The sequence below is a fragment of the Phodopus roborovskii genome, unplaced genomic scaffold (genome assembly GCF_943737965.1).
Source record: "Phodopus roborovskii unplaced genomic scaffold, PHOROB, whole genome shotgun sequence".
NCBI lineage: Eukaryota > Metazoa > Chordata > Mammalia > Rodentia > Cricetidae > Phodopus > Phodopus roborovskii.
Genome location: NW_026126469.1, coordinates 19,107,455 through 19,122,032, shown reverse-complemented (window position 1 = coordinate 19,122,032; position 14,578 = coordinate 19,107,455). Strand labels below are relative to the sequence as shown.

General features: G+C 44.8%; 1 protein-coding gene across 1 annotated transcript in view; it reads left to right on the top strand.

Moving 5' to 3' along the window:
* The window catches only part of Kalrn (kalirin RhoGEF kinase), a 503,507-nt gene extending 490,418 nt beyond the window's left edge, over positions 1–13,089 (top strand). Inside the window, exons 54-60 of the mRNA XM_051191394.1 lie at positions 1,249–1,370; positions 1,956–2,087; positions 3,545–3,709; positions 5,329–5,407; positions 7,797–7,997; positions 10,088–10,226; positions 11,234–13,089. Coding sequence (XP_051047351.1) covers positions 1,249–1,370; positions 1,956–2,087; positions 3,545–3,709; positions 5,329–5,407; positions 7,797–7,997; positions 10,088–10,226; positions 11,234–11,779 — 1,384 coding nt within the window. The 3' untranslated portion in view covers positions 11,780–13,089. The remainder of the gene's footprint in view (positions 1–1,248; positions 1,371–1,955; positions 2,088–3,544; positions 3,710–5,328; positions 5,408–7,796; positions 7,998–10,087; positions 10,227–11,233) is intronic.
* The last annotated feature ends 1,489 nt before the right edge of the window (positions 13,090–14,578 follow it).

The window sequence follows — 14,578 nt, the reverse complement described above, 5'->3', positions numbered from 1 at the left end:
GGAGGGAGAGGGAACTGGGATTTATATATAAAATAAGATTGTTTCTAATTTAAATAAATCAAAAAAGAAACCACCTAGAAAACACAAGCATTATCTTTGAAATCATAGGCCAAGACTGAACCATAGCTATAAAATGTTTCTGGGGCTCCTGCCTTATAGCCACCCTATTAGATGACCAGTCTGTCCAAGGGTTCCCAGGAAGATCTGTCAGAAGTACTGAAAGATAGCTAACACCCTGGGATGATGCTTCATGCCTTTCAGGATGCTTAGAGATAGTTATGTGATTCATTCCTTACCTAAGAACTATTTTATGGGGCAGCACATTTCAAAATGTAAGATGCTTCTATACTAAAACTCTGATTGACTGCCTCCCAGCCATTCTGCTACCTTGCCCCTTCCCCCATCCAGGAATTCTGAGCATCGTTGTGCATTGCTACAGACAAGCAATATCAAACTCACCTGTCACTGAGAGAAAAGCCTAGAATCAAGCACATTTCATTGATTGGCTTAAATTGTTTGTGTGTGGGGGGGTAGAGGGAGAGAGAGTGGGAGTGTATTGTGTAGAGTGTGGGAGTGAGTTGTGTGTGTATGTGTGTGAGTGTGTGTATGAGAGTGTGGGAGGGAGGAGCATGTAGGAGTGTGTGTGTGTATGTGTGTGTGTGTGTGAGAGAGTGTGGGAGTGTGTGGAGGGAGAGTATGTGAGAGAGAGAAAGCAAGAGAGAGAGAGAGAGAGAGAGAGACTGTGGGGTGCCTTCTTTAGTATTTCTAGAAGAGATGCTTGGTCAGGCCACAAAACCTCATGGGCCTGAGCAGTTCAGCATGAAAGTCATTGTTGGATGGAGAACATGTTACCCCCAGGGATGTGGTCTTAGGCTACCTTTCTATAGCTGTGAGGAGACACCATGACCAAGGAAACTTACAGAAGAAAGCATTCGTTGGAAAACTCACTTTGGAAGCTCCACTACCTTCTAGAGGGCTGTAGAATCCATTGCAAACCAGGAGGCTATAGGATTTTATTTGTCTAATTCATGTATCATTCCACCCCTATTCTACCTTTTATTACACAATTTGGGCAGCTGGAATAGCCAAAAGAATTTCCACACATAAGGAAATGGATGCAGGGTGTGGAGGTAGGTGAGCTGGAGGCTTGACTCTCACCTCCGCACACCATGCACCAAGCAGCGTCATTTTAGCCACCCTCAACTGTCCCCTCACTGGAGTCTGAGGGAGATCCATTTAATATCCTAGTGACTCTGGGGAAATCACCCTCAAGATCTGCAACCTGATGCCCCAAGACAGTGGGATTTATACCTGCATAGCAACAAATGACCACGGAACTGCATCCACATCGGCTACAGTTAAGGTGCAAGGTATGCTGTGTGTGCTCTCTTTCTCTCATACTATTTTAAAGAATTTCTTAACTGTAGCAAAACACAACAGTAAAACTTAGCATCATAACCACTTTTAAGTGGAGAGTTCAATGACGTTGAGGACATACCCATTGCTTTGTGGCCACCACTGATACCCGTCCATGTGACTTTTTTATCATCTGTTCCTGTTAAACAACAACTCCAAATTCCTCCCTCCCCACTGCCCTGACTGCCCCCAATCTGCCTTCCCTATTCTTGCCTCAAAGAATTTACATTGGTCATTTTAAGTGAACATGACCAGGGAACCCTGAGATTCAGGGAAGAATCCCTCATCAGATTCTAAAGCGGAACGCAGGCCGATGGGAAGAGAAACATGCCTGCTGCAAGGTCTTACCCTGTCATCCAGTATGGGTAGCCGGTCCTGTATCCTAGGCTTCCCTTGGGCCTGGAGAAAGGTGTGCTACTTGGACAAGGTTATGCTCCACCTTTTTGAGGCAGGTTTGGCAGGTTTCCAGTGCTCTGTGCTACTATTGCAAGCACCTCGAGTTCTGAGAAGCAGCCCCACCCTGCTGTCTGTCTTCACAGGTGTTCCGGCAGCCCCCAACAGGCCCATCGCACAGGAGAGGAGCTGCACCTCCGTCATCCTCCGCTGGCTGCCCCCGGCCAGCACCGGGAACTGCACTATTTCGGGATACACAGTGGAGTACCGTGAGGAAGGTGTGTTGCTCTGCTTTTCCGTATTTGCTTCCTCTCGGGAGGTCTTCAGGGTCGTGAACCTGAGACTTCATATAGCCTCCTGTTGGCTGGACTCAGCCTGGCTCCTGCACCCAGGGAACTTAGCACAGAAGCAGGGCCCAGGCTCCAGCTGCCTGTGGTTCCAAACAAAACCTCCCTGGGACCATCCTGGCTTAGCCGCTAGGTGGCAATGTGGCTTCATTGCATTGTCCTGCTTACCCTACTCACTCACACAGTTGGTCAATTGAGCCCATTTTACAGATGAGGAGGTCTAAAGAGTAAAGAAACCTATAGTTAGTAAGGGGCAAGATCCCACTGGACCCTAGCCTGTGCCTTTCTCCAAGAACAGAAACTGTGGTAGGATGATCAGAGTTCTACCCCTCTACCACCAGATAAAATCTATAGCATGTACACATATAAGTATCTTTAATGTGAGGGAAGGAGAGAGGGAGAGAGGGAGGGAAGGAGGGAGGGAGGAAGGAAGGAAGTTTAAGCCAACTAGCACTTGGAAGGTATTGACAGGTGGTTCTCCATGAGTTCGAAGCCTGGTCTGCAGAGGGACCCAGGTCAGCTAGGACTACATAGTAAGACCCTGTCTCGGTCATAGCAAAATACTAATAGTAACAACAACAATGTGTTTTAAAAGGCGAGTCCAGGCAGTTGTACTGGTCATAAGGCAGCTCGGAACCACGCTGTGGACCACCCAGTCCAACTGAGGGCGCCTGCTTGCCTGCCCTGCCAGGATCGTTTGTTTCTCTTTGCTTTCCATTACTATCACTATCTCCAGTCTTCTCTGTTAAGCAGAGCTGTGCAGCCATGAAACGCTTTGTTTCAGCCTTTTGCTTAAGCTGTCTGCAGCAGGGTTTGCAGGGCCAGCACACGTGTGACCGCTGAGCCAGGGACCTGCTTTACTCTTCCCAAGTTCAGCTCGCAGTTCTCTCAGGACTAAGTTCTGGGACACAGACTGCTTAGTGTTTCTGAGGCTCTGTCAAGTGAGATTAGTGCGTCCCTCTCCATTGGGTTTCTGTGAACTTTAGCTGGAGTTAGAGAGGAGAATTGTGCCATGCCCTGGAGTGTTTTCACGTGCACATATGCTCCCATACGTGTTAATTTTTTTGTTCCAATTTCTAGAGGCATATTTTCTCTCATTTTGTTATTTCCTTGTATTTTCTTCCAGCCTGGTCTCACTGCCACATGCTCTTTTGTAAAGTCGGTGCTAGCCTTTCAACTTGCACATTCGAGAAGGGATAGAGTCCGTAGGCCAACTTCTTGCACAGTCTATGTTTAATGCTGTTCAGGAAACTGGGCCTGCACCCTTTCAGGGCCTGACAGTGGCAATGCTGTCCTTCTGTTTCTTCCATTTCCTACCTTTGTTTGCTGAAGGCCTTTGAAACAATGTCTCTTTGACTCTCCTCCCTCTTCTTGGAACTGCCTGCTAGGTTCCCAGGTCTGGCAGCAGTCGGTAGCCTCGACCTTGGATACTTACCTGGTCATTGAAGACCTTAGTCCCGGATGCCCTTATCAGTTCCGGGTCAGTGCCAGCAACCCTTGGGGAATCAGCCTTCCCAGTGAAGCCTCAGAGTTTGTGCGCCTTCCAGAGTACGGTGAGTCCCAGCAAACCCAGGACAGCTAGCCGGCAGAGGCAAGGCAGCTTCTGTCGAAAAATCAGTGGTGTCTCTGACCCCTATTGGGAGGTGTCTGGGCAGTTTCCATCGGACCACCTTTGAGAGACCAGATGGAGCATGTGTCTCCAGGACATATAACGGAACCAACATTAGGTTTATCACCATTGCTGACTCTCAGCTTTCTGGGATTCCTCAGGGAGACCTGTGTCTCAGGGTGCTTTCTGGCTTTGGCCCTTGTCTGAAACCTCTTTTGGAATTCAGTCTGTTTTCCCCTGGGTGCCTCTGGCAGGCATCTGTTGAACACAGGACTGCTATGCTCCACAACTTAGAGAGAGAAAAGCAACCTGGATGAAGGACTCCATTACCAGATGAAACACTGACACTTACCCTACCCTTCCAGAATTTAGTTTCCAACACGGCTCTATTTTATCTACATAAAACGGGAATTGACTAAGACATACACATAACTAACTAGAAATGAGTATTTTACCAGTGCAGTTCTTATTTTGCCCATCTTGCTCTCTGACCCACCTTGTCTACCCATCTTAGTCCTGCAGACTGCAGAAATAACCCATTGGTGACAACACTTTAGGTGGTGCACAGAAGTGGGGTGTGTAGGCAGAGGACAAGAGAAGAAAGGACGGGAGTGTCACCATACTTTAAAAGCAGCAGACCTTGTGTCCCTGTGGGTTCAAGGAAACCTGGTCCCCGTAGGGCCTTGGCCAAAAATGCCCTGCAGTCCCAGGCCATGGTCAGCCCGTCAGTTTCTTGCCCTTGATCTTGACTTGTTCTCACAGGCATGTGACTCTCTGGAAAAACGCGGCCCTGGATCCACATGTCCTCAGAATTAATTGTGGGCATGTTACCAGCTCATGCTCTGAGAGACTGACCAGGGTGGAGTCAGAAGAACTGGGTTGCTGCTATGGTTCCCTTCTTTCCAAGCCACCAACTCAATGTGGCTTGGGATGGCCACCATTTTTGCTTTGTTACTTCTGAGGCCCCATCTCCAGCAGACAATACAAATCCCTATGGGTGTGTGTGTGTGTGTGTGTGTGTGTGTGTGTGTGAAGAGAGCTGACACATCATACAAGGTCAAGCTAAATCTCCTAATCGCCCACAAGAACCAATTGTGGATGAAGTTCAATCGTCCCATATACAGGGTAAACTTGCCCAAGGCTGAGGACAGTGGTGCCAGGCAGAGAAATCTCTAGCATGCTTTGCTCACCATGTTCCCTTGTTTCTTCTGTGACCTCTGGCTTGTTCATTCTCTCTGCATGCTGCCATGGTCATCATTTTCACTGACTTTTCTACCTCAAAGTGTTCCTTCCCCCTTTCTATGTTTTCTCTACGTTTCTGCTCGGGTCCCATGTTCTCCTTTTTTTGAGATGGCAGAGAGTGTCTGCCTGACTCCACCATATCAGTTCCCCTCAGACATTCTGAAAATAGCATTCCGGAGAATTTCCACAGCCTTCCCCACTGGGAGGCTTCCATATTTAGTCAGGAGAATTCCCATGGGTTTTAATGCTGGATTGTCTTTGTGAAGCTTTCTTTTCATCTGACATTTCTAATGACACTTGTATATTCTCCCTTTCCCAAAGATGCAGCTGCTGATGGTGCCACCATTTCCTGGAAGGAAAATTTTGATTCTGCTTATACCGAACTGAACGAGATTGGCAGGTAATGACAAGCCACCTCACAACAGGACAATGGTCAACTTGGTTTTGTTGGTCTTTCTTTCTTTTTTCTTTTCTTTTCTTTTTTTTTTCAAGACAGACTGTCCTGGAACTCACTCTGTAGACCAGGCTGGCCTTGAACTCACAGAGATCTGCCTGCCTCTGCCTCCTGAGAGCTGGGATTAAAGTTGTGCACCACCACTGCCCAGCTGGTGTTTCTCTCTATCTTGTGTAGATGCATTCTCTCTGTAGTTGGAAAACAGTGTATTTCTGTGAATTTTCTACTATTCTTTTCCTATACCTGAGTTGGAAGCTGGTCTCATCAACATTTGGCCTTTCATTTTCTAATGTAAGATCTTTAAGCCTCAAAATTTTCTAAAAGTGTAATTTTAGCTACATGTCCCAAATTTTGATATCTGATATTTTCATTAGCATTATTTCTAGATATTTTTATCAACTATGGTTTATTTTTGAGCCAATTATAATGGCTCAAATTACATAAAATGCTTTAATATGTATGAGATGTTAAATTATATTTTTGTTACTCACTTCTAATTTCATAGCATTGTGATTAAAAAAATTTGCTCAGATTTTCTCTGTGGGTAAAACATAGCAAAGTTTTATAAAAAGTTTTATGTATCCCAGTTTAGTGGGTAAGAACACTAGCTGCTCCCTCAGAGGACATGGATTCAATTCCTAGCACCTACATGGCAGCTCATACCATCTGTAATTCTAATCCCAAGAGTTCTAACACATTCTTCTTACCTCCGGGAGCATTGCACACTCATGGTGCACATACATGTAAGCAAAATAGCCATACACTTAAAATAATAATGAAGGGGAATTTTCAAAGTTCATGTATTCTTGCTTTCTTTTTTAAAATTAACTTTATTTTTATGTGTGACTATTTTGTCTGCATGTATGTCTGTGTATCACATGCATGTGAGGTCCCTGCAGAGGCCAGAAGAGGGTGTTGGATCTCCTGGATTGGAAGGAGAGATAGTTATGAGCCACACATGTGAGTGCTGGGAACTGAACCCTGATCTTCTGCAAGAACAAAGGTTCTCTTAACCACTGAGCCATCTCTCCAGCTCCATCATTGTGTGTAGAAGTATATTCTTCTTAGAAAAGAAAGCAAACCCATATATAATGCCAAAATGGCAGAACAATAGCTCAACTAAAAAATTATATTAGTGGGTACTAGAGGGGTGACTCAGGGGTTAAGAGCACTGACTGCTCTTCCAGAGGACATGACTACAGTTCCCAGCAACCACATGTGACTCATAATCATCTATAGTGAGATCTAATGCCCTCCTCTGGTGTGTAGGCAAACATGCAAACAGAACAGTCTACATAATTAACCAATAAATATTTTGTTTTAATGACATTAGTTTACCTTTGGCATCTCAAAGAGTCCTAGGATACTAAGGAAGGAAGAGATTATTTTAAAAAATAATTTTATTATAATTAAAAGTACAAAAGGGAGGGTTTCTTTTTACTTTGTTATGTATCAGTATGTGTGTGTATGTATTATGTGGGATGTGTGCACACATGCCACAGCCCATGTGTGGAGGTCAGAGGACAATTTGTGGAGTCAGTGCTCTCCTGATTTTATGTGAGAGCTAGGCATCAAGCCCGAGTTGTTAGGCTTATGTCTTCAGACAGCAGATGCCTTTATCCTCTGAGCCAAACTACCAGTCCCAGAAAGAAAGATCTCTCTTTCTGTGTCAGATTTACTTGTTTTTATTCCATGAGTACAGTTAAGTGTCTGTATGTATGTGCCTGCACCACATGTGTGGCTGGTGACTGGAGTCCGGAAGAGGGTTTCAAATACCTTGAAACCAGATGCTGGGAATCCAACCCAGGTCCTAACCTCCAAGCTATCACTCCAGAAAGATTTCTAATACTGCTTGATAGTTCTTCTCCATATTGCTTTGGGCCAGAAGAGTTTTGCACTAAGGGTTTTGGGGTATACAATGAGATGTCTTGAAGATGGGACCCAAGTCTAAAGAAATTCATCCATATTTCATGCACACCTTTGCCTGAAGGTAATTTTATGTGCTACGTCTAGTGTACCAGCATTTTGACTGTCACTCATCATGTGAAATCAGGTATGGAACTTCCCATAGTTATCTCGTGTCTTCACTGAAAAAGGTGTCAGATTTTAGGGCATTTTGGATTTGGGTTTCTAGATTAGGGATGCTCAATCTGTAAGATGTTACTGTCTCTGTCTCAGCACCCCAGTGAGCACATGTATACACACATACACATGCATGTTCAAGCATGTGCACGCACACACACACACACATACACACACACACTAACATGTTCTGGTAAATGGCACCCAGCTGACTGATGAACCTTGGAAAACCTGTTCTCCTTTTGTCTCACAGAGGCCGTTTCTCTATTGTAAAGAAATGCATTCACAAAGCTACCCGCAAAGATGTTGCTGTGAAATTTGTGAGCAAAAAAATGAAGAAGAAGGAACAGGCTGCCCATGAGGCGGCCCTGCTTCAGCACCTGCAGCACCCCCAGTATGTCACTCTCCACGACACCTACGAGTCCCCCACATCCTACATCCTGATTTTGGAATTGTGAGTACAGGGCTCATATCTCTTGTGTGCTCCTCATCTGCTTGGGTTATCCATTGCCTGCAATTAATGGACTAGAGTCACATTTTGCACCATGTTTTATGGTTTACAAAGTGCATGAGCCATGTACTCCTTCCCCTCCTGTTCAACATAAATGTAGATCTCATTCTTCAGACTAGACCATCAAGAATAGAGAAGGTTTAATGCTAGCTCTACAAAAGTGCACATGGAAAAACTGGGCCTTGAACCCACGTCCTTCTCACTCCACTTTTCCTTAGTTTTCTAGGTTTTATTTCATTTTTTATATTTATCAGGTACAGTGTTTTGTCACATATATACACTGTATAATCATCAAATAAGATATTAACATATCCATCATCTTAAACATTCATCATTTCTTTGTGACAAAAATTGTTTTTAAAAACCTCCTCTCTAGCTATTTGAAATACATTAACAGTTGATATTGTTAACCATATTCATCATACTATAGACTAGATTGCCTGAATTTATTTCTCTTCCCTAGCTGTAATCTATACTCATTTCTCACTTTCACTTTCATTTTCTTCCTGTTGTATATGCTCAGGCTTGGCTGACATTTAAGAAGTTTACTGGTGCAAGGCTGGTTGACAGGAGCGGAGTTGGAATGAGAGGATTTGTCCATCAATCAGTAACCATGGCACCCCCAACCTACTACCCTATTCTTTCAGGGTGGAATTCTCCCTCCAAGACATTCCAGGAATAGCAGATTATCTAGATAATAAGTATAGAAAGACACAGCTCTTATCCTTTGAGGCCACAAGTCCAGCAGTTAAGACCAAGAGATAAATAAATATGGCATGGGAAATTCTAGGAATCATACTTTAGACAGCTTCAAGAACACACAACAGTGCTTTGTTGGATGTGAACATCAGGGAAGATGTGTGAGAAGCAAGGCCTGAGCAGAACCTCCTACCTCATACGTAGTAGGCCAGAGGAAGGTATGGAGCCTTCCAGGGAGCCATCCTTTTCTCCTGTCAAGGAAGTAGAAGAGTCTCATAGCAAGGAAGAACTAGAGGAGAAAATGACAGTGGTCATGCAGGTTTCAGCTGTGGCTGAAAGTTATTTGTACCCTGGATCACACTCCTTGACATGAGCATTTCCTGAGATGTATCAGATGACTCACTGCATCCGAAAGAGTTTGATCACTGCCGGTTGCAAAATAGAGTCCATGACCATCATGGTGGGAGCATGGCGGCAGGCGGGCAGGCCTGGTGCTAGAGTAGTACCAGACAGCTCACATCTTGACTCGCATGCACAGGGCAGAAAACTAACTAGGACCTTGTATGGACTTCTGAAAACTGCAAAGCCCACAAACAGCCGCACACCTCCTCCAACAAGGCCACGCCTCCTAACCCTTTCCAAACAGTTCCACCAACTGGGGACCAAGCATTCAAACATCTGAGCCTAAGGGGGCCATTCTCATTCAATCACCACAGCAGTTTCTTACACTGTGCATTATGTCTTAATTCCTCATTGCCTTGCCTGGCTCTTGCACAAGGCTGGCAAAAAAAAAAAAAAAAAAAAAAAAAAAAGAGTAGATTTTATTTTGTTGTTGATGTCACTGTCCTGTTGCAATTCCCATTTTAAAACATGGTGTGCTTCAGGGAAGCCAAACCACGAAAGAGTGTAAAGATTACCTGCAGCCACCATCGCATCCCCAAGCAATCTTTAAAACTTGGCAAGCTGTCAAGAAAGGCAACGGTGTTAAGAAGAGATCGAATATGCCAAGGTGAAACCTAGCCTACTTCACATTTCTCCCATCTAAAAATGCTAAAAATGAATCACGTTTATTTAACACACGTGAGGCTGACTGTAAGCACCAACCCTCCCCACCCCCCCCCAACCTAACCTTAAAGCCAGGCTAGACCTTGAAGTCTACAAAAAAGTGTTCCGCAAGCAAGATCCTAAGGGTTTCCGGCAGAGCTTAACACGTTTGTAACTAATTCTTTCTAGTGCTGAATGTCAGAGACATCTTAGAGCGTTTCAAGCTTCATACAAGGGCCATTTCTCTGGTTTCCCCCAAACATGTTGTTTTCCTCCCTCCTTGCTTTCAGGATGGATGACGGCCGACTCTTGGACTACCTTATGAACCATGATGAGCTGATGGAAGAAAAAGTAGCTTTCTATATCCGAGACATCATGGAAGCGCTGCAGTACCTTCACAACTGCAGGGTGGCACACTTAGACATAAAGGTAAAACCAAGCCAGCACCAAAACCTCGGCAACAAAACAGCAGGGCCTAACCGACCAGCCACTGCCTGGAGGAGTGTACAATTGTACCTCTTTTTTTGGAAGGGGAGGTCCGGGGTTTCGAGACAGGGTTTCTCTGTGTAGCCCTGGCTGTCCTGAAACTCACTCTGTAGGCCAGGCTGGCCTCCAACTCAAGAGATTCACCTGCCCCTGCAACCCAAGTACTGGGATTAAAGATGTCAGCCACCACAGCCCAGAATAATTTTGTTTTTCATGAAAAACTTCTGTTTTCTTAAAAGGCTATTTATCTTCTTGATTCATTTCAAACTCAAAGGTTGGATAAGAAGGCATGCTATTCTGGAATAGGTGTGTAACTTAGTGGCAGAACACCTTAGCATGCCAAAGGCCCTGGGTTGGATTCTTAACACCAGGGTGGAGAAGCATAAGCTGGGTGCAGTGGCTTAAACCTTTAAGCTCAGCAGTCAGGAGGCAGAGACAGCAGGATCTTGGTAAGTTCCAGGCCAGCCAGAAGTGCACAGTTAGCCCTGTACCCCTCCCCCAAAGGCACAATTTTCAATACCAAACTGTAGTGAGATATCCACCCTGCCCACATCTGTTGCACTGACTACACCCATTGGGAGTGGGGACAGGTGCAGACGTGACCTGGGGGAACTAGGTTTGGGGTCAGGGACCTCTCTTTTGCTTCCTGGTCGGAGACAGATAGCACCTGGTATTTTCAGGTGGTCTCTCATCCAAGTACTAACCAGACCCAACCCTGTTTAGATCAGGCACGTTTAAGGTAGAATGGCCTAAAGGACCACCTAAACTCAAGAGTTCAGTGAGTTCAATGCCAGCCTTTGAAAACGTCTTTGCCTTTGCACAGGGAGTATCCCACATGCACAGGCTTTATCGAAGAACAACAGAACAGCATTTAGCTAATAGATTCCAGCTGGTAGTCGACAAAGACCTGATCTTACCTCTTTCCTCCTTGCCTTCCTGGATCCCTGTAGCCTGAAAACTTGCTCATTGACCTCCGGATCCCAGTGCCTCGAGTAAAGCTCATCGACTTGGAAGATGCTGTCCAGATCTCAGGCCACTTCCACATCCACCATCTGCTGGGGAACCCTGAGTTCGCTGCCCCCGAAGTGATCCAAGGCATCCCTGTCTCCCTGGGCACAGACATCTGGAGCATCGGGGTGCTGACGTATGTCATGCTTAGTGGGGTCTCCCCCTTCTTAGATGAGAGCAAAGAGGAGACCTGTATCAACGTGTGCAGGGTGGACTTCAGCTTCCCCCATGAATACTTCTGTAGTGTGAGCAATGCTGCCAGGGATTTCATCAATGTAATCTTACAGGAAGACTTCCGGAGGCGGCCCACAGCGGCCACGTGCCTGCAGCATCCGTGGCTGCAGCCCCACAATGGCAGCTACTCCAAGATCCCCTTGGACACCTCCCGCCTGGCCTGCTTCATAGAACGCCGCAAGCACCAGAATGATGTGCGGCCCGTTCCCAATGTCAAGAGTTACATCGTCAATAGGGTGAACCAAGGGACCTAGCCATCCCCTAACCCCCAAGGTTTCACATAGAAGTGCAGTGTGAACCAAAGCAAGACTGAAAGTGTCTGTAAATAACTCTGTTCATCATTTCACTCCATGCGGTTCTCTGCATTGAGAGGTGGTCCTCTTAAACCTTGTCTGTGGTTACACAGGGTTCGTGCGCATAAACATGACCCTGATCCCAGGAGCATTCCAGAAGGTCATGCCGAGCAGATAAAGATGCAGAGTTGCAGGAAGTATTAAAAAGAAAGGGCAAGGCTGACAAGATAATCGTTGGTATAAAACATTAATTGTACATTCCAAAATGAGTGGTGAAGTGGGCAAACCGTCTACCCACTGTGAGGAGTATAGTAGGTTTCTGACTCCGTTGGAAATTTAAGCTAAAAGTTCTATTTAACAGAGATGTCAACTATTCTGCTTTAGATGGCTTAAATATAGTTTCTTAACAGGATACATATACACATACAGTATAATAGATCCCATTCAGGTTTCAGAGTTTTATAATATAGAGTTCTATATGAAATCAATCATAAGTAACTTTGAGTGCTCCCGTTAAGGCAGTAATTTATTTACCGAAGCATTGCATTATTTTGACTAAGCACAATTAGATGACGAGTTTTTTAGAGCATTTTATAAATCTTGTATAGAAATCTTTTATCAGAGCCTGTGTATTAAGAGAAAGCAATGTGACCCTTTTGCGCTCTGTGAATGAGATATATTTTTCCCTCCATCATGGGTTGTTTGAGTAAAATAGATTCTGTTTATCGAAGGTTCCCCTGAACTCGCTGACAGCTCAGAGTTCCTCCTGTGGGAAAGCCAGGAAATAAGTCCAAATCTAGTAAGAATTGGGGGTTGTTTTTATGTCCACACCAGGCCTGACACAGGCAAATGACTATCAGGAGTGCATGCAAAAAGCCACATAGAAACTTTTCCTACAGTCCCTGTGAACAACATAGCAGCTCTTTCTGGTTTCAGAGCTGTAGAATACAGTTTCCAGAAAGCTAGCTTGCTTTATTCCTAACCCCTCATGAAGCTTCAGGGTGCTTACCAAAAGGAGGCAGCCATATATGCCTTTTACAGGCTATCCTATAAGTCCTTCCTGAAGCCATGAAGCAAAGCCTGACCCATCACTTTAACACAGCATGGGTTTTAACTAGGATAGCAATACCTATGACCATGCAGCCGCCGATGTCTCTGGACTAAAAGGACAAACTGTATTCTGAGGCCAATGCTGCTTTCTCCATACAAGATTATTAACTGCCCGGTGCCCCCTGGAGGGAAAACAAATTAACCAGGGCATATTTCATGGGTTTGGGGAGGGGGTGATTTTTGTTTTTTTTTTTCTGTTGGAGGGGTTGGGGGAGTTTTCAGTTATTTTGTGTTTGTAAATGATCCACCCTTTGTTTTCTAGAGTGTGTTTTTAAAAATGCTTTTATGCAAATAATATTCTAAAACTATAATGCAAGTGTTTATGTAAATTAGGCTTCATGTCATCGTGTGTCTCCTGCTAGTGGGATTGAGAAAATTGAAATCATGTAGCACAAAGTGCAGTCAGAGAATTTGAGGAGGGAAAATAAGCTGCAAACTATTTTAACTATTTAAAGGAGAAATGATGGGAACAGTCTAAACTTTAATGGGTAAAACCACATATTTCCATGGTGGAAATACAGAATTAAAATACTCATCATTTCTCCACCCACCCCCGTTGGCTTCAAAGTAAAATTACTCATCATTCACCCTCCATCTCATCTCATCCAAAATTATAGAGTAATGAATTAGTGGAAAATAAAAGCAATAAGATTAGATAGCACCTAGTATTTGGGGAATTAACAAAATATATGGAAACTCTGACTGTAGTTTCCTTGTCTTTGGATGGTCCTGAGTCATCAAAGCCACACCCCCTCAGAGCTTGCTAACCCTCCACATTCTTCACTTAACCCATGGTGTATACACACATATAAAACCATATGATACAATATTTAAAACATACTTACTAAAGCTTTTTCTAGGAAACATGTCTTTATTATGAAATGTAGCATGGAGGATGACCTGAGCCCAGAGGGCTTGTTCTAGGAGAAAGTACAGGACTCCAAAGACCCAGAAAGTGACATGACCAGGTCTGTTCTGTCCATGAGGGCTGCCTTGAAAGAAGGGCTTCTTGCGAAGTCACTTAGAAATGTTTTGACTGGCTGAGTTTCTGCTAGGGAGGAAAAGAACCTAGGACTGTGACATTCAAATGTCACAGAAGAGCCATATTGAATGCATGTTGTGAGGTGACACAATGCTAGGCAGAGCCACAGTTCTCACAGCTATGTTTGTGTCAGGGTTGGGGTGATCTATAGATGTGGGGCTGCATGAAATCACGCCAAGTACACAGAGAAGGCAGGAAAGGATAGACAGAAGGGAAAGGAATGTGTTGTCTTAATGGCAGCCCCAGTACAACTGTGCAAACTGCGGAGAGGTCCTAAGAGAAAGGGGACACATTTTCTATAGTTTGATGACTGACGTGAACAGGGAGACCCCTATCTGCAAAAGCACCTGGTCCCTCCAACAGGAAACAAGATGGTCTTGGCTCAAGGAATCTCCCTAGTAGGCTGGGAATTAGGAGCAATCTTGCTCATTGGCAGGGCTAGGAAATGTTTGGAGCACAGTTGTGCTCAACAGTGGCTGGAGGAGGAGCCACTCTCCCGCACCTGCTTTGGCTGGGAGGTTTATTACTAGGAGAGAGGACCCGGGGAGAGGAGAGAGAATCTCCCTCTCTTTGCTACTATCCCAATTGTTCTCACTGCGAGTGAACTG